This window comes from Eubalaena glacialis, chromosome 3 (genome assembly GCF_028564815.1).
Source record: "Eubalaena glacialis isolate mEubGla1 chromosome 3, mEubGla1.1.hap2.+ XY, whole genome shotgun sequence".
Classification (NCBI taxonomy): Eukaryota; Metazoa; Chordata; class Mammalia; order Artiodactyla; family Balaenidae; genus Eubalaena; species Eubalaena glacialis.
Genome location: NC_083718.1, coordinates 170,174,659 through 170,201,586, shown reverse-complemented (window position 1 = coordinate 170,201,586; position 26,928 = coordinate 170,174,659). Strand labels below are relative to the sequence as shown.

Sequence of the window (26,928 nt, the reverse complement as noted above, 5' to 3'; positions counted from 1 at the left end):
ATTTCTCTTTTAGTCTCAACAACTTTTGCTTTATGTATTTTTAAGCTGTGCTACTTGGTGCATACAAATTTAGAATTATAACATCTTCCCGTTGAATTGGACTTTTATTGTTATAAAACATCTGTCTTTATTTCTAGTAATAATTTCTGTCTTAAGCTTATTTTATCTGGTATTATTATAGTGACACTAGCTTTTTTTAAAGTAGTTTGAATGGTATACCTTTTCTCATCCTTTTGTTTCTGTTTTTATATTTTTAAAGTGTTTCTTATAAATGAATATAATTGGGCTTTAAAAAAATCCATCTTAATGATATCTGTCTTTTAGTCAGTTTGTTTAAACCATGTATATTTAATATAATTACTGATAGAGTTGGATTTAGGTCTACCATTTGCTATTTGTTTTTCTGTCTCATCTGTTCTTTGTTCATTTATTCACCCACTGTTTTCTTCTTTTGGATAATCAAGTCGTTTTTATTATTTCATTTTTTTCTTTTATTAGGTTCTAGTTATACATTTTTATAAAATTCTTTCAGTAGTTACTATAGAGATTTAAATATGCATCTTAGACCTATTACTGTATGTCTTAGTTAAGCTGCTATAACAAAATACCATAAACTGATTGGCTTAAACAACAGAAATTTATTTCTCACAGTTTGGGTGGCTGGAAAGTCCAAAATCAGGGCACCAGCATGATTGGGTTCTGGTGAGAGTCCTCTTCCTGGTTTGCAGACAGCTGTCTTCTTGCTGTGCCCTAGCATGGCAGAGAGACGAAGCAAGCTCTCTTGCCCCTCTTTTTTTTTTTTTTTAATTAATTAATTAATTTTATTTATTTATTTTTGGCTGCGTTAGGTCTTTGTTGCTGCACGCAGGCTTTCTCTAGTTGCAGTGAGCAGGGGCTACTCTTCGTTGCGGTGCGCAGGCTTCTCATTGCAGTGGCTTCTCTTGTTGCGGAGCATGGGCTCTAGGCACGCAGGCTTCAGTAATTGTGACTCGTGGGCTCTAGAGCGCAGGCTCAGTAGTTTTGGTACACAGGCTTCATTGCTCCATGGCATGTGGGAACTTCCCGGACCAGGGCTCGAACCCGTGTCCCCTGCATTGGCAGGCAGATTCTTAACCACTGCACCACCAGGGAAGCCCACCCCTCTTCTTATAAGGGCACTAATCCCATGAGGACTCTATCCTCATAACCTAATTAATTCCTAAAGGCCCCATCTCCAAATACCATCACACTGGAGATTAGAGTTTCAGTGTATGAATGGGGGTGTGGGGTGGGGAGGGAGAGACACAAACATTCAGTCCATATCACAGTATTACAGACTCACTGTAGTATTAAATTAATATGTTTACCACTGTTTTAACAATGTAAGAACCTTACAACAGTTCAGCTCCTTTCACTCCCTTCCACCTTTTGTGCTATTATACTTTATTTCTTTATTATATTTTACTTCTATATATGTTATAAACCCTACAAGACATTTCTGTTATTGTTTTACTTGTCAATTTTTAATGTTTACCCACACATTTGTCCTTGCCAGTGCCCTGTATTACTTTCTGAAGGTCTGTGCTTTCATCCGGGATCATTTTACTTCAGCCTGAAGAATTTCCTTTAATGTTTCCTGTGGTATAGGTTGGCCAGCAATAGATTTTCTCAACTTTTCTTTGTACAAAAATGTCTTTGTTTCACCTTAATTCTTAAAAGATTGTCCCTCCTCTGTATAGAATTCTAGATTAGCAGGGTTGGTTTTTTTTGTTTTTTGGTTTTTGTTTTCATTTCTGACCTTTTAAAATGTCATTCCATTTTCTTCTGGATTTATAGTTTCTGTTGAAATATAGGCATCAGTCTTATTACTGTTGCTTTAAAGATAATGTGTCTTCCTTTATCTAGCTGCTTTTAAGATTTTCTCTTTGTCTCAGTTTTCAGCTGTTGACAATGATATGTCTAAGTGTGGTTTTCTTTAGTGAAACCTGTTTGGGTTTTACTAAGCTTCTTGAATTTGTGGGTTGATATCTTTCAACAGTTTTGGAAAATTATAAATCATCTGAAGTAATCCTCAAATATTGCTTCTGTCCCAAATCTCTTTTCTCCCCTTCTGGGATTCTAATTACACAAATGTTAGAACTTGTTATGCTTTGTTCCTGCTATATTTTTCTCTGTTTCAGCTTGGATATTTTCTGTTGAACTGTCTTCAAGTTTGCTAATCCTGTCTTTTGTCTTTCTGCTGTACCCTTTTGTTGTTATTGTCATTGTTGTTAAATATATCCAATAAGTCCTGGGACTTCCCTGGTGGCGCAGTGGTTAAGAATCCACCTGTCAGTGCAGGAGACATGGGTTTGATCCCTGGTCCAGGAAGATCCCGCATGCCGTGCAGCAACTAAGCCCTTGAGCCACAACTACTGAGCCTGTGCGCTAGAGCCCGTGAGCCACAACTACTGAGCCCACACACCACAACAACGGAAGCCCGTGCACCTAGAGCCCATGCCCCGCAACAAGAGAAGCCACTGCAATGAGAAGCCCGTGCACCACAATGAAGAGCAGCCCCCGCTCACCACCACTAGAGAAAGCCCGCGCACGGCAACAAAGACCCAACACAGCCAAAAATAAATTAAAAAATAAAAATAAAGTTTCCAATCCCATAGCATTAAAAGATATATATATATATAATATATATCTCCAATAAGTTCTTAATTTCAGGTGTTGTATTTGCCAGTTTTAGAATATTTGATTATTTTAAAAAATTTATTCCACTTCTCTATTGACAATCTCTATTTTATATCCACTTTGTCAATCTTTTTTTCTTCTATGTTCTTTAACATATTATCAGAGTTATTTTAAAGTTCTTGTCTGCTAACTCCAGCATGTGGATCATTGTGGTTCTGACACTATCTTCTATTTTTTTCTCTTGACTACCAGTCATGTTTTCCTGCCTCTTTGCATGTCTAGTAATCTCCAATACATGATATTGTTCAAATTGTAAATTATCCCAATATGATAAGTGTGTAGTAGCATCTTATTGTGGTCTTAATTTGCATTTTTCTGATTACATGTAAGGTTGAGCACTTTTTCATATGTTTATCAATCATTTGGTTTTCCTCTTTTGTGGAGGGCCTGTTCAACTTATTATTTATTATTTATACAGTGGTTCCCTCTATTCCTAATAGTACTTCTTTTTTATTGAAGTATAGTTGATTTACGATGTTGTGTTAGTTTCAGGTGTACATCACAGTGATTCAGATATATTCTTTTATATTCAGATATATTCTTTTTCAGATTCTTTCCCCTTATTTGTTATTAAAAATATTGAGTATAGCTCCCTGTGCTATACAGTAGGTCTTTGTTGATTATCTATTTTATATATAATAGTGTGTATATGTTAATCCCAACCTCCTAATTTATCCCTCCCCCACTTTCTCCTTCGGTAACCATAAGCTTGTTTTCTATGTCTGTAGGTCTATTTCTGTCTTGTAAATAAGTTCATTTGTATTTTTTTTAGATTCATATATAAGCTATATCATATGATATTTGTCTTTCTCTGTCTGGCTTACTTCACTTAGTATGATAATCTCTAGGTCCATCCATGTTGCTGTAAATGGCATTATTTCATTCTTTTTTATGGCTGAGTAATATTCCTTTGTATATATATACCACATCTTCTTTATCCATTCATCTGTCAATGGGCATTTATGTTGCTTCCATGTCTTGGCTATTGTAAATAGTGCTGCAATGAACATTGGGATGCATATATCTTTTCAAATTATAGTTTTCTCTGGATATATGCCCAGGAGTGGAATTGCAGGAGCATACTCTATTTTTAGTTTTTTAAGGAACTTCCATAGTGTTCTCCATAGTGACTGTACCAATTTACATTCCCACCAATAGAGTAGGAGGGTTCCTTTTTCTCCACATCCTCTCCAGCATTTATTATTTGTAGACTTTTTGATGATGGCCATTCTGACTGGTATGAGGTGATACCTCATTATAGTTTTGATTTGCATTTCTCTAATAATTAGCAATGTTGAGCATCTTTTCATGTGCCTGTTGACCATCTGGATGTCTTCTTTGGAGAAATGTCCGTTTAGGTCTTCTGCCCATTTTTTGATTGGGTTGTTTGTTTTTTTGATATTGAGTTGTATCCTAATAGTACTTCTTGCCTTAAAGCCCACTCTGTCTGATGTTAATATGCATAGGTATTTGGTTAGTAACCTCACCCAGAGGGGACTTCTACTTCCTTTAACTGACTTGGGAATTATACTGTTTTTATTGTGTTAATGTTTATCCTAGAGGTTATAATCTACACACTTAACTTCTTCAAATGTAGAGTTAATCAACCCTCCCTCCAAAGAAGATTTTCACTTGCTTTTTCCAGGAGGCTGGAGGCACACAGTCTGGGGGCACGTCAATCTAAGTTCAAGACTTGAGTTTACAGACCATCCAACAGATATAAGCTGGGGCTGCGAGTCCATACTAGGGCTGGCTTCCTTCTGGAAGCATGGCTTTTGGGATTCCTGGCTTATTGTGGGGAAGGTTTTCCATACGATCATTCACTATGTACTCTAACTTCATCTGTGCCCCTTGCGCAGGGGAGTCGGCAAAACAACAGTTCCAATTGGCCAGAATCAGAAAAAAATGACTTTCTTGCTTGGTTTGTCTGTCAAAGTTTCAGTTTTCCTTCCATTTTGTTCTGGTAATTCTGTACCCTCTGCTTACACCAGTTTACCAGCGTTTTTAGTTGTTTTCAATGGGAGAATTGATCTGAGTAACTTAGCCTGGCATTACCAGAAAAGAGAAGTCTACCAGACCCCAGACTCCATTTGACAGAGATGGAAACTGTGGATCAGTGGGGGGTGAGGCCACTTTCCCAGGGTCTCAGAACCAGTAAGAAGTGGCACCAGCCTGCAGACTGAGGACTGTCCTACACCAAGTCTGGTGATCTCTCCACTCATTCCCTGGCAGTACCCTCTTTGAGACTTGGTTTCTCCATATGTAATGAAGAAGTCAGACCAGACGGTCTTTGAGGGCCCACTGGACTCAGAACAGAATTTCATAGTTTTTCAATCCTCTGAGACCCACTCAGCCTCCTCCCCAACCTTCAGTTCTGGATTGGCTCTTCTTAGATCCGACCCCTGAGGTTAGTCACAGATAATTCCCAGATCAGCCACAAGGGGACAGTGGTGTGCAGAGATCGCCCAGGTTCTGAGATGATGGCTGAGCCAAGGGCTTATTGGAGGTCTTTGCTTCTCACTGTCAGAGTGAAAGGGAAAATGATTTTGCCTGGGATCCAAAGCCCCCTGTCCCTTCTGCTTCATTTCATTTGACAACCTCTGGCTGGTGCACGGAGATAAGTCATCCCCTGCCTCTACCCTTGAGGACTTCATGGTCCACTAAATCCTTCTCTCCAGGCTAGATTTCAGGCTGATTTTTCCACCTCCCTGTTTTTGCTCCTGCTGTTCTCCTTCCCCCATCGCTGCCATTTCTCCTCATTCTTAATGCTCAGCTCAGATGCCAACTCCTCCCTGGAGCCTCCTAAACACTCCCGTCAGAATCCCCCTCTCCCTTCCCTGTGCTCACAGCCCTGGCTCTGTATTTCAAATCCTGGTCTGGCCATGTGCTTGTCTCATTCCTCAGGCAGGGCAGTGTCCCCCTCAACTCTGGGCCCCCTGTGCCAGCCCAGGACACCATGAGTGCTGGAGGAAGGAGGTGGAAGGTCTGCTGGATGGGATTTCTGGCAGAGCTGCAGTGGATTGGAGCCCAGCACTGAGAGGGCTCCACCGTGGAGGCTCATTTCTCTACCCCAAACCCCAAGCCTTTTTGGGATCCAGCTTTGCACTCACTGCTGAGGAAATGACAAGAAAAGCTTCTAGTTCCAAGAACCAGTGAATACATAATGAAACCATAAAAACAGCAGAAGAAAACATAGAAGGGTTTCTGATTAACTTCGGAGTTAGAAAGACCTTTCTATGACTCAAAACCAGAAGCCATTAACAAATAAGAAATATAAATGGCTTTTAAACTTTTGAAGAAATCCTCAGCCTTATTTGTAAGAAGATAACCACAGATTAAAAATACATTGAGGGCTTCCCTGGTGGCGCAGTGGTTAAGAATCCGCCTGCCGATGCAGGCGACATGGGTTCCAGCCCTGGTCCGGGAAGATCCCACATGCCGCAGAGCAACTAAGCCCACGTGCCACAACTCCTGAGCCTGCTCTCTAGAGCTCACGAGCCACAACTACTGAGCCGCGTGCCACAACTACTGAAGCACAGGCGCCTAGAGCCCGTGCTCTAGAACAAGAGAAGCCACCGCAATGAGAAGCCCACGCACCGCAACGAAGAGTAGCCCACGCTCGCCGCAACTAGAGAAAGCCCGCGCACAGCAACGAAGACCCAACGCAGCCAAAATAAATAGACAAAATAAAATAAATTTTAAAAAATTATAAAAAAAAGAGCAATGTACTTAAAAAAAATACATTGAGATTCCATTTTCACCTATCAGATTGGCAGAAATCCAGAAGTTTGATATCGTTCTTTAGGTGACACTGTGGAAAAGCAGGCATGCTCATTGTTGCTGGGGGAGGGGAGATCCCATGGGGGACCAGATGGCAATATCTATCCAATTTACAAATACCCCTGTGTTAGACTGGATTGTAAGGTGACCCTCCTTGGCTTTCAACTTTGTGTGATCCTTTGCATGTGGGCAGAATCGGTAAATATGATGAAAATATGGACTCAATGATTATGTTCCATTATATGGCAAAAGAGATTTTGCAGATGTAAGTAAGGTCCCACCCAAATCAGTGGATTTTAAGGAAGAGAGATTACCCTGAGGGGGCTGGACCTGATCAGCTGAGCCCGTTAAATGCAGAGAATTTTCTCCAGCTGGTCTCAGGAGAAGTCAGAGATTTGAAGCATGAGGAGATTTCATTGTGCCATTTGGAGGAAGCCACATGGTAGAGTATGTAGGTGTCCTCCAGAAGCTGAGGGAAGCCCTCAGCTGATCGCCAGCAAGAAACCAGAGACCACAAGGAAGCCAGCTCTACCAACGACAGGAGTGAGCTTGGAAATCGATTTTCCCCCTGAGGCTCCAGATGAGGACTAAGCCTCACCAACACCTTGATTCCATCCTGAGCAGAGAACCCAGCTACACCATGCAGGACTGACCTATAGACTCTCAGGGTGTTATTTTAAGCTGCTGAGTTTGTGATACTGTTATGCAGCCACAGAAAACAAATACAGTACCTTCAACCCAGCCATCCACTGCTGGGAATTAATTCTGCGAGCATACCTTTAACATGTATTAAACAAAGTATGTACGTGATTATTTATTGCAGCATTATCGTAATACCAAAAAGAAAAAGAAAAACTAGAAAGGACTCAAATGTCCATCAATACGGAATTGGTTAAATGAACTATTTCAATCTACAATAGAATATTAGGCAGTGATATAAAAGAACAAGAAGCTCTATTGGCTGATTAAAGTCTCTAAGATGTGTGGCTAGTGGGAAAAGGTACAGCACAGTATATATAGTTTGTTACGTTTTATGTAAAAAGGGCGTTATGAACATTTATTCATTTTTGTACATGCATAAAGCAACTCTGCAAGAAAACCTCAGATACTAATAAAAACTGGTGACCTGTAAGGGGTGGGGACAAGGAGTCAGAATAGGGCAAATGAGGCACATGCATCCGAGTGAGACTTTCTATTGTATGCTTTTTATACATTTTTTTTGGAACAATGAGAATGTATTAATTAATGAAAAATCAAATTAAACTAATTGTTTAAAAAAAAAAAAATGAGTCAATGGGGGAATTCCCTGGCTGCCCAGTGCTTAGGACTCCACACTCTCACTGCCGAGGGCCCAGGTTCAATCCCTGGTTGGGGAACTAAGATCCCACAAGCTGTGTGATGCGGCCAAAAAAAATAAAAATAAAGATAAAAATAAAATGAGTCAATGGGCGCTACCCCCCTAGCTTCTTTCTGGGCCTGAGCCTGCTCCCTTGTTTTTCCACCAAAAGTTGATTCTGGGGCATGTCCTCCACGGCACCCTTGACCTCTGGCATTCCATCCTCATTCTCCCTTCTGCCCTAGGGGAACTAGAGACACGGATTCAAATAGCTGTGTCTGAGCGCGTCATGTCTCTGGAACTCAGTTTTCCCATCTGTGAAATCGGGATGATAATACCTCTGAGGATTGTTGGGGGATTAAATGAGATAATCCATGTCAAGTGACCCACCTGTAGAAGGTGCTCCTGGCATTTGTGCTGGCTGGGATGGAGGAAAGGGCAGTCCTCGTGGAGGGAGTTTATCGAGCACATAGTAGGTGGACCACAAATGACAGTTCCCTCCATTTCCCTCTCACTCACTATGTGACCGTGGCCCAACTCCTCCCTCTGTCTAGTCTCCATTCCTTCAGTTGCAAATGAGAAGTTTGGACTGAATGAGCTCTCGGTCTTGTGTATGAGTTTGGGGCCCTCGGTGACCATGGAGAGCTCTCTCTCATTTCAGATATGGGTTAGTGAGGCCCAGACGGAGCGACGACTTGTTCAATGTCACACAGCATGTCAGAGGCAGAGCCAGGACAGGGACTGAAGGCCCCTGACTCCCACCCAGGCCCTTGACCTCTCTCTGCCCAAGCTCATCTGTGCCCGAGCAGCCACGTCATCACATAGAGACTCTCCCCTGGGCCTCTCCTTATCTCCCCAGCCTCTGGTTGTTACTACAGAAGGGCTGCTGCCCACCCAGCCTTGAGTTTAGAGGCTCCAGCTCCCCTGCAGGCCCTGAGCCCCAGCCAGGTGTCTCCCCCAGCCCCTCCCCAGCATCTGCCCCCTCCAGCAGGAGACACAGAGTGCCACAAATGCCCTGGAGAGAGCACCCCTGGGGAGGCATGGAGCCAGTGAAGGGCCAGGGGAGCGCCTGTGACCACCGGAGTGAGCTGCCCCACAAAGGCCCCTAACTTTTGATCTCTCACCTGAGACTCCCAACCTCCCGAGGGTCTCTCTCCCCTCGTCCTGCTGCTTACAGAGCTACTGGCCTCGAGGGAGTTACCTCCCCTCCCTGGGCCAAAGAGAGAGTGGCCTTGGGTTCTGACAACCTTCTAGATCTCCATGGAGTCTGACTATACTTTTTGCCCCTGAGTTTCAGGAGATTCTTAGGGATCCTGGGTCAAGATATCCCATCTTCTGTCTAAGTAACGTGAGGTTGGTTCCGAACACTTGAGGCTTGACCTAGGATAAGTAATTTGAGTGTTTCTTTCAGCAGATGTTGGTTGTGCTTCCGACAGGGAAATACGTCTTGGTCTCTCTTAGATGTGGACTTACTTCCATGACCTCTGCCTATGCATCACTCTCACCCCTGGGAGATGTGTGGGGCTGTTTGTTACCGTCCAAACTGACACACACAGTGAACAGAGACCCTTCGCATGTGCAAACGCATGTACAGATTCCAGACCTGCTCTAATCCTATTTGACTGCTTTAATCTGGTTTTTGTACGGGTTGACCCAAGAGGTTTGAGCAGGTTTACATTAGTTTCAGCTAGTTTTAACTGGTTTGACTCACTATATGTAGGTGTAAGCACATTTGCATCTATTTGACTATTCTGAGCTCATTTGTGGCTGTTTTGATTTGGGTTATTTTAATAATAGCAGACACTCATATTGCACCTGTGATATGTCGGCACGGTCAATTCCAAGGGCTTTACGTTAAGTCCTATAATTCTTACAACTACTCTGCAGGTGGGGACGGCTATTAGTGTCTTCATTTTACATGTGGATAAACTGAGGCACAGAGAGCTTCAGAAAACTGCCCCAGGTTTCCTGGTCCCTGAGAAGTGGAGCCGGGATTTGAACCTACTCCATCTGGCTGCTAAGTCTGTGCTCTGAACCTTGATGTTAGGCTCTATCACTGCCGATGAGTCTTTGACCACTTCTTGATAAGTCAATTCTGTCTGAGCCCGTTTGTTCTGCTTTTGCCAGTACGAGCTGCTTGGTGCTGGTTCCGTCCGCAAACAGACTTGAATTTGGCCCATTCTGATTGACCCACAGATCTCAGGCCTCACAGAGCCTAGAAAGGGAAGACCACTATGTTAGTTTCTTGGGGCTGCTGGAACAAACTACCACAGATTTGACTGCTTAAAATGGAAATGTATTTTCTCATGGTCTGGAGGCCAGAAGTTCAAAATCAAGGTGTCAGCAGGGCCATTCTCTCTCTGGAGGCTCAAGGGGAGAATCTGCTTCTTGCCTCCTCCAGCTTTTGGTGGCTCCACGTGTTCCTTGGCTTGTGGCCGCATCACTCCAATCTCTGCATCCATAGTCACATGGCTTCTTTCTCTTCCTCTGTGGGTCTCTTATAAGGACATTTGTCAGTGGATTTAGCACACACCTCCAACCGCCCCCCCCACCCAGATATTCAGGATAATTTCATCTCAAGATCTTTATCTGCATACTCTGTTTCCAACTGAGGTTACAGCCACAGGTTTTAGGAATTAGGACTTGGACATATCTTTTGGAGGGGCTCCATTCAACCTATTACAACCACTCGGGTCACATCACAGCATTTCCCCCTGAGAACCTAGCTCTTAAAAGTGACTCTATCAGATTGGGTTTTTTACCCATCCTTTAGGGCTTTATTACTTTCTGCTTAGGGATTAAAAGGCAAAAGTGTTCAATGTGCTTGCAGCCACGGAAGAGCCTCTTGTACTTTTCAAGACCCATTTATTAATATTCCTGGCCGGGAAAATCAGGAATTCCTGGAAACACCAAGCAAGGTGTGGAAATGTTTCTGTAAATAGGTACCGGAAAACAAAACCCGCTTTCTAAGATGTTTGCTGATGATAACACAAAGCTTACTGTTCCCTGGGGAGCTCTCTTTAGTGAAAGTAATGCTGAATTGAAGGAGGGCAGATAATTAAGAGATGAGGGGGAGCCGTTAATCCCCCCAAAAATCTCCGCACTCCTGGCTGAGGGTTGAAAGAAGCTAGTCATTTAGATAAAGATAGAGATGAAGAAATGGTGTCGTTACTCAGCAAATAGACTTTGTAAGGAAGCAGCACTCGGGGCGCTTTGTACTCCACTGGCCCCAGCACCAATATACAGAAATATAACAGAAAGAGGAAAGCTCTGTTTCTCTTTTCTGCATTTCCCCACTTGCACCCATAGCTGACGACCATGAACACTACCGGCTGTGAGAGTCAACTTAGTCCTTGGATAGTTTTGGCATCTGCAGAGGCTTCAGGGATTGGGCTCAAGGTCCTGCTCTGCCCCTATCAGCTGTGTGACCTTGGGCAAGCCAGAAAGTCTTTCTGAGTCTTGACTTTCCCATCTGCCAATTGATTTAATAGGATTACCTGGGAAAAGGCCCGCGTTTGGCACTTGCCGTGTATGGCAGAAAACACACTAGTAAACAGACTGGCCGGCCAGGGTCATTACAAATTCATGGTCAGCAACTTCGAATGGTCACTCCGCACTGCCGGAAATCCTACTTTGTTTCTTTAGTGGGCTTGATTCTGATAACTATTTCACATTTAATCCTCGATCCTCCGTCCCCTCCTCTTTTCCTGTCTCACTTTGGCTGCAACTTGCTTCCACTCCATTGGCAAAATAGAAACCATCAGAAGAGGTTCCCTCAGCTTTGCGTGGCTGATTCTACAAATCCACCTCCTCTTCTTCTGCCTCTCAGACGATTGTCCCTGCTCCTATCAAACGCCAGCTCTCTCCTCCCGTGCTCCGGGTCCCCTCCCTCTTACTTTAGCAAGGACGTTGATCCTGAGAAATCCCCTCTCTCTGTATCATCAGTTCCTCCCCAGCTCCTTGCCATCAGCATAGAGATACGATGTTATAGTATCCATATTTGGACAAAACTGTCCCTTCACCCTCCTTATTTCCTTCCAGCCAAAGCCCCATTTCTCAGCTTCCCTTTGCATTAAAACGTTCTAAAAAGTTGCCAGTGGTTGTTCTCTCTGGTTCATTGGCTCCTATTTGCAGTTCCACCCCTGCCAATCAGCTTCCATCCTGATTCTTCCACTGAGACTGCTCCGTCAAGGTTGCCCCGAGGTCCTTGCTGCCACATCTAGTGGACACGTCTCTGTCCTCAGCTTACTCGACCTTTCAGCAGCATTCCACAAGGGCAGCTCCCCCTCCTAGGTCTTGAAGCACTCTCTTCCCTTGGCTTCTTGACAGCTCTCTCACCTGGACTCCCCCTTCCTCCCTGACCGCTCCTGCTCAGCCTACTGTACCCTCTCCTCCTCTCTGCCCAGCTCCTGATATAGGAGTGTCCCTAGGCTCTGTCCTCCCGCTTTTCCAGTCTGAGCTGGAAACCAGCCTAGGTCACACAGTCTCTGTGGGTCCAAGTGGTCCCCAAGCCTCCCCAGACTCCAGGAAGGGGAACAGCAGAGAATTTGGGACCATCCTCAACCCACCAGGTAGAAGCCCAGAAGTCCTCCTCAATTCCTCCCCTCTCTCACCCATCACCTCTGACCCTCCAGCAAGTCCACAATAGGTCCCCAACAAGCCTGCTTCTCATGATCCTCACGGCCCCCAGCCTCGTTCAGGCCTCAGCATCTCCAGCCTGGGTCACACCATCGCCTCCTACCTGGGCCCCCTGATTCCACTCTTACCTTGTAGTCATCTGTTCTCTACAGAGCAGGCAGAGTGGGTTTTTGCACGTGTGAATCAGATTATTTGACTGCCATGTTGAAATCTCTTTAGTGCTCAGAAGACAATTCAAGCTCCTAACTACAGCCCACGCAGCCCACCTCCCAGCCTCATGTTGCTCCTCTGCCCCCCTCGTTCACTGTAGAGTGGCCACTCCGGGCTTCCTTCTGTGTCTCAAACAGACCAACTTGTGCCCGGCCTCAGGGCTGTTGCTCATGCTGGCCCAGCTTCCTGGAACACCCTCTAGGAAGGGCTGCCTCCTTCTCATCCTTCAGCCTCAGCTCAAATGCCATCTCCTCTCTGAGACCCCCTTGACCATCACGTCACTCCAGGTTCCCACGCCATGTGCACGGCTTCATAACACTCAGCATCTAGCACAGAGCCTGGCACATAGTAAATGCTCAATAAATACTTGTGGAATGAATGAGAAAAATCAAACAAGAAAGCATTCCACGGCTCAGTACAACAGATTTCCACATGGCCCCGAATCTCATCTCCCACAAGCTCCAGCATGCTACGGCAGCGCAACACTTTGCCACACAGCCCTGCAGGCAGTGCTTTGATAACACAGTCCAACAGGCCCCAGGAAGCCCGACATGTCACGACAGGGCCCAACACGGACAACATTAGGCCTGGCCTGGATCTCAGACTCAGCTCCAGGTATCACTGCTCCAAGCTCTGGATGTGTCCAGCTGACCACAGGGGCCCAAAAGGGACCGCCAGCCGTAGCTGTGGAGCCATTTGGGACCCAAACATCTGAGCCCCCATGCCTCAGGTGGTGGGTAGTCGGCCGCAGACCTGGGTTGAGCAGAGTACAATGGGTCTTTGTCTTCCCAGGAGGCCCTGCTCAGCCTCCAGAGGAGAATGGTCCCTTCTGAGCACCCAGAGCAGCTGGGGAAGGGGGAGGTGGAGGAGGGGTAGCACTGGACTCCCGGGGAGAGGAGAGGAGGCCCAGGTCTCTGTTCTGCTGTGCAACCTTAGGCATGTCACTGCCTCTTTTTAGCTTCGCCTCCCTTTTGTAGAAAGAAAAGAGCATCAAAGGGCCTCTAGAGAGCATCTGAGTACAGATGGGAAACAAAGGCCCAGAGAGAGGCAGTGTCTGCCCAGGGTCACAAGTGAGGGAGGTCAGAGTCACTGCGGAGCCCCAGGCCACCTGCCTCCCAGGAAGCCAAAGGGCTCAGAGGGTAAGGCCTGCTGCTATCTCCTCACCTGTTGCTCTGCCCTAGGCCCTCGGACAAGAATAAAGACAGAGAATGAGTCACCAGGAAGGAGAGGGGCCATGGAAAAGGAAAGTGGGTTTCCAGCCCCTCCCCCAGAGCCCTGCCCTTTTCCTTTCCTCTTTGGCCAAGGAACCCAGTGAGTCACAAGATTCCACTGGGGCGGGCTCAGTGCCAAGCTCAGTAATGACGAGGGACCTCGGAGCCATGCTTTTGGCTCTGTTCTCTTTCCCTGCTCTGTGTTCCTGTCTCCTATGCATGGACAGACAGGCAGGCAAGGACAGGCAGATACCTAAAACCCGTGAACAGACACGAACAGACACCTACACAGACACAGAGACTCCTAGCAAGACAGACACCTAGTAGCTAGGCAGACACAGACAGGGACAGTCACACAGCTATACACAGCGACACACAAGCCAACAAGCACACAAATACAGGCAAACAGTACACTGATGGACAAGACAGACAAACCCATGACCACACAGAGGCAACATCCAGACAAATATGCAGGCACATAACAGACAAGTAACAGAAAGACAAGCAGACTCGGACACACTCAAGCAGAAACACCTCACAGACTCAGATACACGTACAACACTGACAACATGGGTGGCCTACAGGGGGTGATTTGGGGCAAAGAACAGGCCAGATGCCCCTGGGCCAGGCCCAAGCCCCAGAACCACACTGAAACTGACTCATGAAAGTGGGTTCTCTGGGCATGAACTCTTCTGAAGGTAGCCTCCATCTCCTTCCCAATACGAGGGGCCCACCTTGCAGTAAGATGAATGGAGGTTAGACATGGAAAGGGACTTCCCGACCAGGAGGGTGTTGAGACCTGCAGTGGGTGACTAAGGGTGACGGGGGAAAGGAATGGAGTGGTGGTAGGTAGGGAGCCTGCATTCTGGCTGTGTGCCCTTGGGCAACTCTGTCCTTCTGAGCCTCAAGTGTCTCATCTAGGTTCTGTCCTCCGGGGTCCCTGCACGGAGCAGATGGCCAGCTCCTGTGAGTGTTCCCGCCAGCGCTGGGGCTCCAGGACATTACTCCTCCATCCTCCGCACGCGCACCCAGGGCAGGATTCCCTCGTTGACTCCCTGCCCAGTACCCCCTGGCAGGGGGTAACCCGGTCAACCCAGTCACAGATGCCCGTTGTCCTGGTTCCTCCCCTCCCCCTGGGGCTGGCCAGCTGAGGATGCCCCAAGGCTGGGGGAGGGGTGCAGGGAGGTCAGAGAGAGGGCAAAGGGAATCCCCGATACTTGAAGCTTCCCTCACTTAGGGGCGGCTGAGAGGCTCAGGCCAGGGATGGGGGGATCTGTCCAGGTGGAGTCTCTTTCATCCTCCCGCTGTTAGAATCCTCTGGCCCGGACCCAAACTGTTGGAAGAGAGGGGATTGCGCAATGGGGAGGTAAAAGGTGATGGGCAGGCCTGGCGGGACAGAAGCCCCATTGTTTGGGGCCCAGGCCAGCCTGGGCAAAGGCAGGGTTTATAACCAGGGCAGGAAGCGGGGGGCTCTGCAGGGGGCGCCAGCTGGCAGGGCTCTTCCTTTGGACCCTGGATGGGGGACAGGTGCCGAGCAGGATGCCCCCTGGAGGGGTTGATAGAGGGAGCAGTGTTTGGCGAGGTGCCGGAACTGAGTGGGGAGGGCGGACCCAAAGAGGGGTCTCAGGGCAGGGAGGCAGCTCCCACACCACACCCACCCCACCCCCTCGGGAGGATGAGCAGCCCAAGGGTCCTAAATCCTCCTCCTCCAGATTCCAGTCATTCCTGGGAACGGAGGCGGCTTGGGGCTGCTCCAAGCCTGCGGGGGGGGGGGGCACTGTGAAGAGGGGTGTGCATGGCTGTATTTATTACTGAGGGGTCACGGGGGGCTTAGAGATTTTTGCCGCCCACACTCTCCCCATCATTTCCCAAACTTAGGTCCCAAACTCGGAGCTCCGCTGCCCCCTATCTTCCCTTGTCCGCGCGAGCCCCTCAGCCCCACGGCGAAGCCCACTGGGCAGTCCTTACCAGTGTCACACCACAGTTGTTTCTGCTTCGGTTGGAGTTCCGCCCCTAAGGGAACGGCTTCCACCGGAGACCCAGCAAGGTCAGTCACGTGCTCACGGTCCCTCTCACTAGTCCCAATTTCGGAGTTACGGCGGGCCTCTTCCAGGTGCAAAAGAGCCGGGGCCCCTCCCTCCCGCCGCCGGGGCGGGGGCGGCGCGCGGGGCGGGGCGGTACAAAAAGCGATCCCGCCCCGCGTTCCTCACTTGACTTTGAGTGTCCGGCGGTCGCAGGAGCGGGAAGGCGGAGGCGAGTAGGGCAGCCGGGCTCAGCCCACACCCCTCACCAGGTAGGGACGCTCCCCTGCTCAGAGGGGAGACGGTGTAGACAGAAGGAACAGAGAGCATGAGGGGCCAGGTGGAGGGACGAAGACAGGTGGCAGAGAGGGAGAGTGGAGGGGGGCAGAGGGGCACAGAGAGAGGGACACATGAGGGCACAAAGTCAGGGACCCCCATCAAGGACGGAGGCTGAGGGAAGCACAGGGATCCAGAACAGGAGGAAACCCTGGGTGCGAAGCATGGGCGTTGAGTGGGGAGCACCAAGAATGCCACCATCCCCACCTCCTGTCCTTGAAGGTCCCCCGGCAGGTCAGGGATGGGCTCCATTTCTTGCCTAAGCCCCTTCCCCCTGTAAGCCAGGGCACATAAACTGTGGCTCCTCGCCCCTGTCCTGCCTGGGGACACAGGAATCAGGGTCCCTGCTGGAACCCCTTGGACCCACAGCCCCAGGAAGCTGGGAGATCAGTCCCTGGGGTGCCAGGGAATCTCTGTTGCCCACCACTTCTGACCCCTGAACTCTGCCCTCCCTGGGCCCAGGAGGCATCATGTGGCGATGTCCACTGGGGCTGCTGCTGTTGCTGCTGCCGGCTGGCGAGTTGGCCCTGGGTGCCCAGCGGGGTCGTGGGCGCCGGGAGCTAGCACCGGCTCTGCACCTGCGGGGCATCCGGGATGCGGGTGGCCGGTACTGCCAGGAGCAGGACCTGTGCTGCCGCGGCCGCGCCGATGACTGCGCCCTGCCCTACCTGGGTGCTACCTGTTACTGTGACCTCTTCTGCAACCGCACCGTCTCCGACTGCTGCCCTGACTTCTGGGACTTCTGCCTCGGCGTGCCACCCCCCTTTCCCCCCATCCAAGGTGGGCACCAGACGGCCAGGGGTGGGTCGCGTTGTCAAGCCCAAGCTCAGCAAGGCTCAGCAGCAAGGCTGATGCATTGACATTTCCAGGGGGAGGCTTTGTAGAATCTGGGAAAGAGACCCCGCCCCTCTCTCTGCGCTTCTGGGAAGTCCCCACTCTGGTCTAACTTGAATCTCTCCAGTAAGATGGAAAAAGAAGAGCCTCGGTCTGTGGGATTTTAAGTTGGCCCAGGAGGAGGGCAGCCTCCTGCCCTTTCTCCCAGTCCTGCCTGTCTCCATATTCTGGACTTAGAAGGTGCTGGCCCCACCTGCTGACTCACCCTCAGACTGATAAAGCACACAGGGGTTGGTCAGCGTCATCTTAACAATTCCTCTGCTTTTGCTCAGGATTCTCTACCCCTGAGATGGCTGGTCACACCTGGGAGGTGGGTTAAGTCTGTTCCTGCTCTCAGCTCTCACCACCATCCACTCGCCCTTATGCAAGAGGAGAGTCACTTGAATTCTTTCCCACAATTCCATGGGGCTGCGGGTGTGAGACTGCATACCTGGGCTGTCACCCCAAAGTGCTGTGTCATCTTAGGGGAGTCACTTACCTTCTCTGGGCTTTGGCTTCCCCATACTCCTCCCACTCCCCATCTCCAAACCCCAATTCATTTAAATGGCATAGGATCTAAGGAATGTTGTGGCTGGTATCCAAGCAAAGCAAGAGGGATCCGGGTTGGAGTCGCTGAAGAACTTCCCAAGTAGCAGTTGGTGTGTGACCCTGTAGGAGATGTCTTAAGTTATAGCTTGGCTTTAGTTTCAGTGAGGGCTGGTGTGTGTGAGTGTGTGTGTTTGGGAGGATTCGGGACACCTGACCTCTGAGGACCTGGCCATCTCAATCCATCGTCTCTGGTCTTGGCTCCACTTCTCTTTCTGACTTTCCTCCCACCAGGATGTATGCACAGGGGTCGCATCTATCCAGTCTTGGGAACCTACTGGGACAACTGTAACCGTTGGTGAGTGTTGGGGGCTTGCCTTGTGGGCTTTGTGGAACAGACTTGGTTCAAATCCTATCCCTGTCACTCACTTGCTGGGGGCAAGGCCTTTCCCTTTTTTGAGCCTCAGTTTCCTCATCTGTAACATGGGAATTTTTACACGGATCGTGTCAACTTCTATACCAGCATTCCAACAGCAGTCCCCAGGAGCAGTCAACCATGGATGCCCAGCTCCAGGTGCAGCCCCTCCTGCCTGGGGCTAGGCTACTGCCCCTCCCAACCTTTCTCCCTGTCACGGGAGAGTCCAAGAAGGGGGCGCCAGGAAGGAAACCTCTGACTGCAGCATCCGTTGCCCTGGACCGGATGAGGGTCAGGGATGGCTGAGCTGGCAGCCAGCCAGACTGTAGCAGGGCCTTCCCTGGAATGTGGCCCCTCCTCCTCCCCCAACCCTCCCCACCATTCCCAGTAGGAGGATGAAGGGGTTCGGGTGCCCCCCTACCCTAATCTGAGGCCTGAGATGGGAGGTGCGAAGCCTTGAATGCCTTAATGGAAATAATGGGGACCCTAAGACTTAGAGGAGGAGGCCCTGCACCCACTCCACCCCGTGCCCTGGGACTGAGAGGGCCCCAGGGAGGAGGAAACTTTTTGGAATGCATTACGCATAAGCTGTTTCCATTGCCTCACTGGCGTGAGGGGTGCCTGGGTCACAGTGGCGTGAGGGGTGCCTGGGTCACAGTGAGAGTGGGGACTTGTGCATTTTAGCGTGCGTCTGGGTGAGAGAGCGTGTGTGTGTGTGCACGCTCTGAGTGTGTGTGACTTGTGTGTGTTTCAAAAGATGGAGCGTGCTTGCATGATTCTGCTGCTACTGATAGGATGCCTCTGGACATGGAGGGGTTAACACACTCTCTCGGTCCCTTCCCTAGGGCCTGGCCACCCAGGCCCCCTCTGGAATGCTGGGACCTGCTGCCACCAGTCCTGCCTAGACCTGCTTGGACAGCCCTGGGGGGCAAAGGGGGAGGTGGCAGGAAAGGACTGACCAAGCCACTGCCCTCCCAGGCCAGTTCTGGCTGTGTTCCCTGCACTTGACACCTGAGGGAGGGTGTGGGACAGTGTCTGTGGGCCTCCCAGGCTCTGTGAGCCCTCGAGGATGCTTTCGAGAGTCAGAGGGGGAAGGGAAGGATGAAAGCCTCCCTGAAAGTGCCCCCGCAGCTCCTGGGGCTGGAGATCCCAGCCATACTGGGTCTTCGTCCCCTTGAGGCTCCTTAAAAGGCAACAAGGGAGGCGGGAGCCTTGGGCGGGCTTGAAAGGATGCAGTTTAGCATCTTGTCATAGCAGAGTTATGAGCTTGTAAAAGCACTGTAGAATTCATAGAATTCAACTGTTCAGTTGACACCTATTAGAGACCTACTATGTGCCAGGTGCTGTGCTGGGCCAAGGAGATGCAGCCAGAATGCGGCAGACAGTCCTTGTGCCTGCACCGGAGCCTCTAGTCTAATGGTGACACAAATAACAAACCTGTCATTACAACCATACAGGTGTGATGGGGGGAAAAGAGATTAATGGGGGACCCTAGTTTAGAGTGGGGTGGGGGCGAGGGAAGGCTACTCAGGAAGGGATATTTATGCAGATACCAGGGAGATGAGAGCACGAGTGGCCCAGGCCCAGGAGGAGGGAACATGGGGGGAAATGGCTTGTGGAACGGCCAGGAGGTGGGACCGAGCTCATTGCAGCTGGAGCTGTGAAATGGGGAGAGAGGCCCCGAGGAGGGGCAGGCCACGTCCCATGGGTCTCATAAGCTGCGCCAAGGATTTTGCATTTTGCTCTAAGTGTCGTGCGCAGCCACTTAGGGAGCACACAGTCTGATTTGTGTTGTTCAAAGATCTCTCTGGCTTTAAGAGAGGGGTGTGTGTATTGGGCGGAGGGAATGGCAACGAAGCAGGGGGCCTGGTTAGGAAGCCACTGCCGGGGTTCAGGTGAGAGGGGATAAGGGGCCAGAGTAGGGTGATGGTGGTGGAGGCGTGAGAGGCAGGTGGATTCGGAGTCTTTCATGACCGGCTGATAGGGCAGGCTGGTGGTAGGTGGGTATGGATGAGGGGCAGGCGGTAGGGGAGACAGCACGGACCACACGGAGTTCTGGCTTGAACAACTGGGTAGATAAGGTGCCGTTTTCTGAGTTGAAGATGTTAAGGGAGGAACAGGTTTGGGGGAAGATAGTTTGGCCATTCTGAGATGCCTTTCACACACCCAGAGGAGCTGTCAGGAGGCCAGCTGGATATGAGTCTGAAACTCACGGGGGTGGGGAGTTGGGGTTCCTGTAATGAGAACAATAATGGAAGATAACAATTCTTGAGCACATCACATGGGCCAGGCCCTGGGCTGAGTACTTTGCAAGCTTGCCTTTTAATCCCTGGAAGGTGGTACTATTATTATCCTCATTTTACAGACAACATTGAGGGAGAGTTTAAAATAACTTACCTAAGGTCACATGACTAGTCAGCTAGACTCTGAACCCTGGATTCAATTCAGAATCCATGCTCTTAATCACTTCACTGTACTGCCCCATTCATTCATTCATTCATTCCACAAATATCTATTGGGTGGCTACTATGTGCTAGGTTTTGTTTTTAGGCACTGAAGGTATCAAACAATACCTGCCCTCAAGGACCTTAGATTCTGTGAGGAAACAGGTATAGACAATATAAATAACTAAAGATATAATACGTCAGATAGTGATGACAGGCTGAGGAGAAAAGAGAACAGGGAAGCAGGGTAGGAAGGGTGGAGGATGCTGAGATAGGGTGGCCAGGGCAGGCTACCCTGAGAAGGTGACATTTGAATAAGGACTTAGAAGAAGTGAGAGGGACCATGAGGATGTTGGAGGAAGAACAGCGCAAAGGCCCTGGGGCAGGAGCACGGCTGGTGTCAACAGTCGGGACCAGCCTGGCTGGGACCTCAGGCACGAGGACGGGGAAGAGGGGGTCAGAGAGGGGACAGGAGGACAGATCGTGCAGGGCCTTGTTGGCACTGGAAGGACTCTGGCTCTTATTCTTGATGTGAAGCCAGTGGCAGGTTTTGGGCAGGGGAATGGCATGATATGATTTGGGTTTAACAGGATCGCTCGGGCAGCTGTGTTAAAAATATACCGAAGCGGAGGAGGGGGGCACAGGGCAGAATCGGAGAGAACAGTGAGGAGGCTACAGCATAATCCAAGTGAAAGGTGATTGGACCATGGTGGCTGCAGAAAAGAATGAGACGTGGTTTGGATTCTGGATGTGTTTTTAAGGTAGAGTCAACACGATTTGCCAATGAATCGGGTTAGCATGTGAGAGAGAGTCAAGGGTGCCTCCCAGGCTTTTGGCCTACGCTCCAGGAGAGGAATGGAGTGCCGTTTTCAAGGACTGTGGCAGGCGCAGGCCTGGGAGTAGGGGAGAACAGAAATTTGGTTTGGGATGTGGTGAGTGTGACCTGTTAGACACCCAGGAGGTGATGTGGTGTAGCAGTAAGATCCTTGAATCTGGAGTTTAGGGAGAGATCTGAGAAGCACTTGTAAACTTGAGAATCATAAATTTGAAATTGACATTTAAAGCCACCAGGCTGGATGGGATCATCTGGCGGTCCTCTCATAGGTGCTGATGCAGAATTTCAGGCCCGTGTTGACCTCTGAGGCCTCCTCCCTTCCGAGGATGCCCAGCACCACCTCACCTCTTCCTTCCCTCCTGTTCTTCCAGCACCTGCCAGGAGAAAGGGCAGTGGGAGTGTGACCAGGAGCCATGCCTGGTGGACGAAAACATGATCAAGGCCATCAACCAAGGCAACTATGGGTGAGAGGCCCTAAAAATGCCCCGAGTGGGCACACATGCACGTGCACACACATATACACATATGTTCTGCCTGAGATGCATGTCCTGCCAGGCGCACCCACACTCAGATCTTATTCATGTGTACATTTAGCTGTAGGCATTCTCTCCCACCCACATGCGCATACCTCCAGGACCCCCAGCCTTGGCCGGTCTGTGACCTCCATCCCCTCTCTTTCAGGTGGCGGGCTGGTAACCACAGTGCCTTCTGGGGCATGACCCTGGCTGAGGGCATTCGCTACCGCCTGGGCACCATCCGCCCGTCTTCCTCCGTCACCAATATGAATGAGATTCATGTAAGTCCATCCCTGCCCACAATCCTGCCATCTCCTCTTGGCCTACGACCCCAGGGACCCTGGCACCCTGTGTCCTGCTTCTCCAAGGGCCTAGGCCTGTCCCCCACCAATAGGCTGTGTATCCCTGGACAAGGAACTCCCCTTCTCTGGGCCTTAGGTTTCTGCCTATAACAAGATACGCTGCACTGCAAGAACTGATGCTCAGATTCTGAGTTTTGTGGTCCCAGCATCTGACCCTCTCTAGCTTCTCCGGCCTCTCCGGCTTGGGAAAAATGTCATTGGTCCCAGTATGGCTGGGTTAGGGCCCTAAGGGCCAGGAGGTCACCTTGGTATTTTGGGAAGGGAGGGACAGACACTCCTCCAACTTTGGCCAGAGAGCAGCAATTCTCGGAAACAAACACCATCTCAGCAGAACCCCCCAGGGAGGAGGGGGTTTCTCCCTTCCCACCAGTGGGACCCTCCAGAGGAAGAAATGAGAACCAGACCCAGAACAGTCAAAGGGTGAGGAAGGGGAGCTTCAGCGGGACAGGGCTGGGTCACATGCCAGAGGCTCCTTCCATCAGTGGCCGGCGGGGAGGAGGCGGTGACTGGCCAGAGCGGCCCTCCCTGCAGAGGGAGCTCAGCTCAAGGCTGAGGTGACCAGACCCTGCCCCTGCCCTTACTCCCCTGGGCCTCCGGCTATTTTCTGCCTCCTGCTGTTTGCCTTGGCAGCCTGCCCAGTCACGGGACCTTACTGCTTCTTCCCTCCCCTGCCCTTTGGGGCCTGAAGCCCAAGGTCCTGGTGGGAAGAAGGATGTAGCAGATCAGAAGGTGCAGGGGAGGAAAGAGGCAGGGGTTGAGGATGGAAAGTGGCCCGACCACTTCCCTATTCCTGGCTTCAATTGCCTCACCTGTAAAACAGGACTAGTCACCCCCCACCTGACACTAGAGAGGCACTAAATGGTGCCGGGGTCTTCCTCTGGGTCACCGTGGAGGTTGCTGGACTCTCTCAGCAACAGAGGGCTCAAGATCAAACTGCAGAAGGCCCTGGACTCTTTTTTTTTTTTTAACATCTTTATTGGAGTATAATTGCTTTACAGTGGTGTGTTAGTTTCTGCTGTATAACAAAGTGAATCAGCTATGCATATACATATATCCCCATAGCTCTTCCCTGTTGCGTCTCCCTCCCACCCTCCCTATCCCACCCCTCTAGGTGGTCACAAAGTACCGAGGCCCTGGACTCTTGGGAGACCTCCAATGCCTAGGGCCCCTGAGGGGCAGTCTGGGGCAGAGGCAGGAGGCAGACAGAGTGACCTTTTCCTTGCAGACAGTGCTGAGCCCAGGGGAGGTGCTGCCCAGAGCCTTCGAGGCCTCTGAGAAGTGGCCCAACCTGATCCACGACCCTCTCGACCAGGGCAACTGTGCAGGCTCCTGGGCCTTCTCCACGGCAGGTATGTTCAAGGGCAGGGGCTGGCCAGGTGGGAAAGGAGGGCAAAGGCCTGAGCCCCCTGACAGCCCCTCTACCTCCCCTCCCACCAGCCGTGGCATCTGATCGAGTCTCAATCCATTCTCTGGGGCACATGACACCTGTCCTGTCGCCCCAGAACCTGCTGTCTTGTGACACGCACAACCAGCAGGGTTGCCGCGGTGGGCGACTTGACGGTGCCTGGTGGTTCCTGCGCCGTCGAGGGTGAGCAGCAAGGGGGTAGGGAAGAGGGCATGAGGCGGGGGTCTTAGGAAGGGAAAGCCTGCAGGAAGGGCCTGGGCCAGGCTGCCCCAGGCCCACTCTGTCCCCGCTCCCTCCTGCTGCCCCTGCAGGGTTGTGTCTGACCACTGCTACCCGTTCTCGGGCCATGGGTGGGACGAGGCTGGCTCCGCACCCCGCTGCATGATGCACAGTCGGGCCATGGGTCGGGGCAAACGGCAGGCCACCGCCCGCTGCCCCAATAGCTATGTCCATGCCAATGACATCTACCAGGTCACTCCTGCCTACCGCCTCGGCTCCAACGTAAGTCTGCACTTGGGTGAGGGGGCAAAGGCAGGAGAGCTGGAAGGTTGGCCAAAGGCTTGAGCCTTGCGCTTGATGGATACTCTCCTCCCCACCCCCTCACCCTCCAGGAGAAGGAGATCATGAAGGAGCTGATGGAGAATGGCCCTGTCCAAGGTAAATGCCCCTCATCCTGCCCCCTGATTCCAGAAGCTTGTGCCTGCTTGAGACTGGGCACAGAGGCACAGGTGGTCCGTACAGCATTGAGCAGCAAGTCCATTGGGGCCAGGAGTGGGGGGACCATGTCCCTTCCCCAGGAGCAGCACCTGGAGGGGGCACTTAGAGTCTTGGTACCAGAGGCCCCGGGGCCTGGGCATGCATCTCCAGGCTTGGGTATCAGTGCCTGTGCTGATGGGCTGAGCCAGCCCCATTTTGACCTCTGCCCACAGCCCTCATGGAGGTGCACGAGGACTTCTTCCTGTACCAGAGCGGCATCTACAGCCATACACCAGTGAGCCTTGGGAGGCCGGAGCAATACCGCCATCATGGGACCCATTCGGTCAAGATCACAGGGTGAGGGGCTTGGTGGGCAGGGGGGTTGGGGGCAGCAGGGCTTGCACTGGGGCCTCTGAGTCTGCCTTGAATCCTTAGCACCTCTCTGCAAAGCTCCAGTTCATAGGGGAGGAAACCGAGACTCAAAGAGAGGAGGTACTTGCCCTGGGTCACACCAAGAGTTAGGGGCCTTTTAAGGTGTTCTAGAACTCTTCCTTCCTTACACACTGGGAAAACTAACTCCAAATGAAATACAGACAAGGATTCAAGAGTTGCTCAACCTCTCCCCAGCTCAGCACCTGTCCCAGCTCTGCCTGACTCACTCCCCCAGCCCTCAGTTTCCCCAGCTGATGTAAGAGGCAATGCTAGAGTCACTGATTTCAATAGTCCAACCAATGAAATGTACTTTGCACACACACCCCGCCCCCCGCCCCCCATCCCCCGCCAGGTGAGGAGGGAGGGCAGGCAGATGTGTGAGGTCCCAGAGAGCTGGTCGCTGGGATGTGGATCCCTGGAGGGGGGAGGCCCAGTTTCCCTCCTTTTCTGCTTCCCCCTCCAGTTGTCCCTTTGGGACCGTCCCCACACCGGGCACAGGTGCACAGAATTAAGAGATGTGGAGACTGAGGGAGATGCAGAGAGGGACAGAGAGCTGCCCAAGTCCTGAGGGTGCACCCAAGTCACCAAAGGCAACAGGGGCCTGGGCAGGGAAGGCCGCGGGCGGGAGCTCGGGAGCTCCTGAAAGCAGGTGAATCAGCGCCCTTCCCCCTCCGGCTCTGCCCCGCAGGTGGGGGGAGGAGACGCTGCCCGACGGAAGGACGCTCAAGTACTGGGTGAGTCCCTGCGCCGCGTGCCCTGCGGCCGCTGTCACCTTCCCCCGGGCCTCCTGTCCTCCTCCCCCACTCCGATTCCCCTCCTCACGGCTCCTCCTCATTCCCAGACGGCGGCCAACTCGTGGGGCCCAGCCTGGGGAGAGAGGGGCCACTTCCGCATCGTGCGCGGCGCCAACGAGTGCGACATCGAGAGCTTCGTGCTGGGCGTCTGGGGCCGCGTGGGAATGGAGGACATGGGTCACCACTGAGGCCGCGGGCACCACGCCGGGAAGAGCCTCCGGTGGGGCAGCAGCCCCCGCCCCGCCCGCCCGACGGAGCTCCGGGCCCCAGGGGCCTAATCCTCGCGCGCGGGTTCCGCTGACGCAGCGCCCGGCTTGGGAGCCGCGGGCCGGCGAGGCTGGCGGAGCCCCCAGACCTCCCAGCGGAGGCTGGGCAGGGCCTGGCCGGGGAGGAGCAAGACCACCGAAGCCAGGACACCCCCTTCTCCGGCCCCACCACTCCACCCCACCCTTGTACTCTTATTCCTCAAAGATATTTATTTTTCTTTTCACTGTTTTAAAATAAAAACAAAGTATTAATAACTATGTATCGGGGCTTCCCTGGTGGCCCAGTGGTTAAGAGTCCGCCTGCCAATGTAAGGGACACGGGTTCGAGCCCTGGTCGGGGAAGATCCCACATGCCGCAGAGCAACAAAGCCCATGAGCCACAACTACTGAGCCTGTGCTCTAGAGTCCGTGAGCCACAACTACTGAAGCCCCCGTGCCTAGAGCCCGTGCTCCACAACAAGAGAAGCCACCACAATGAGAAGCCCTCGCACCGCAATGAAGAGTAACCCCCACTCGCCGCAACTAGAGAAAGCCCGCATGCAGCAACAAAGACCCAACGCAGGCAAAAATAAATAAATTAATTAAAAAACAAAAAACAAAAAAAAACTATGTATCTTGGAACTTCTGGGCATGGAAAGCCAGGCCAGAGTTTGGGTGGCATATGGTTAGACAGCAGAAAGGACTGCCTGAGGCGGTGTGTGGGGGGGTGGTGGACCAGAAATCTTAGCCTCCATTCAGCCCTAATTGTCAGTGGCCCTGGACACTGACCCACTTGGAGATGGGGCATGGATGGCATGGCCTTTGGCCCCTAGAGAGTCGTGGGCCCGTGGGAACCACCTCTCAGACGCTGAGTCAGCGTCGCCTGAGGCGGGGGAATCCAACCCACCAATCAGCAGAACTGGCGCCAGTGCCCAGCAGGCAAGGGGGGCACAGCCCCACAGAAGCTGGAGCCTCTGTCTCTGCAGATCAGCCTCTCCAAGCCACCCAGGCAAAGGGACCCCCCTGCTTCCCCTACCCCTAGGCCAGGCTGGGCCTGCCTCTCTGAGCCCTCTCCCTCCCCCACCTCCCCATGCTCCCAGTGCCAGGAGAATTAAG

At 51.3% G+C, this 26,928-nt stretch overlaps 1 protein-coding gene across 2 annotated transcripts; it reads left to right on the top strand.

Moving 5' to 3' along the window:
- The first annotated feature begins 16,089 nt into the window (after positions 1-16,089).
- On the top strand, positions 16,090-25,960 carry TINAGL1 (tubulointerstitial nephritis antigen like 1). Of its 2 annotated transcripts, XM_061184572.1 has the most exons (12): positions 16,090-16,186; positions 16,713-17,030; positions 17,964-18,027; positions 21,735-21,827; positions 22,045-22,159; positions 23,466-23,589; positions 23,678-23,828; positions 23,957-24,146; positions 24,257-24,302; positions 24,575-24,698; positions 25,462-25,507; positions 25,615-25,960. In XM_061184572.1, exons 2-12 carry the CDS (start codon positions 16,721-16,723, stop codon positions 25,753-25,755), a joined length of 1,404 nt encoding a protein of 467 aa, XP_061040555.1. In that variant the 5' UTR covers positions 16,090-16,186; positions 16,713-16,720; the 3' UTR covers positions 25,756-25,960. The 2 variants fall into 2 exon arrangements, with proteins under 2 accessions (XP_061040555.1, XP_061040556.1); XM_061184573.1 differs by lacking the exon at positions 16,713-17,030 and having other exon boundaries at positions 16,107-16,186.
- Positions 25,961-26,928: the final 968 nt, after the last annotated feature.

Excerpts from the sequence above, each read along its gene's own strand:
- TINAGL1 (XM_061184572.1), top strand. The coding sequence starts at position 16,721 with ATGTGGCGATGTCCACTGGGGCTGCTGCTGTTGCTGCTGCCGGCTGGC. Across the intron at positions 23,829-23,956 it reads TGGTTCCTGCGCCGTCGAGG|GGTTGTGTCTGACCACTGCT; the intron begins GTGAGCAGCAAG and ends CTGCCCCTGCAG. Across the intron at positions 25,508-25,614 it reads GAAGGACGCTCAAGTACTGG|ACGGCGGCCAACTCGTGGGG; the intron begins GTGAGTCCCTGC and ends CCTCATTCCCAG.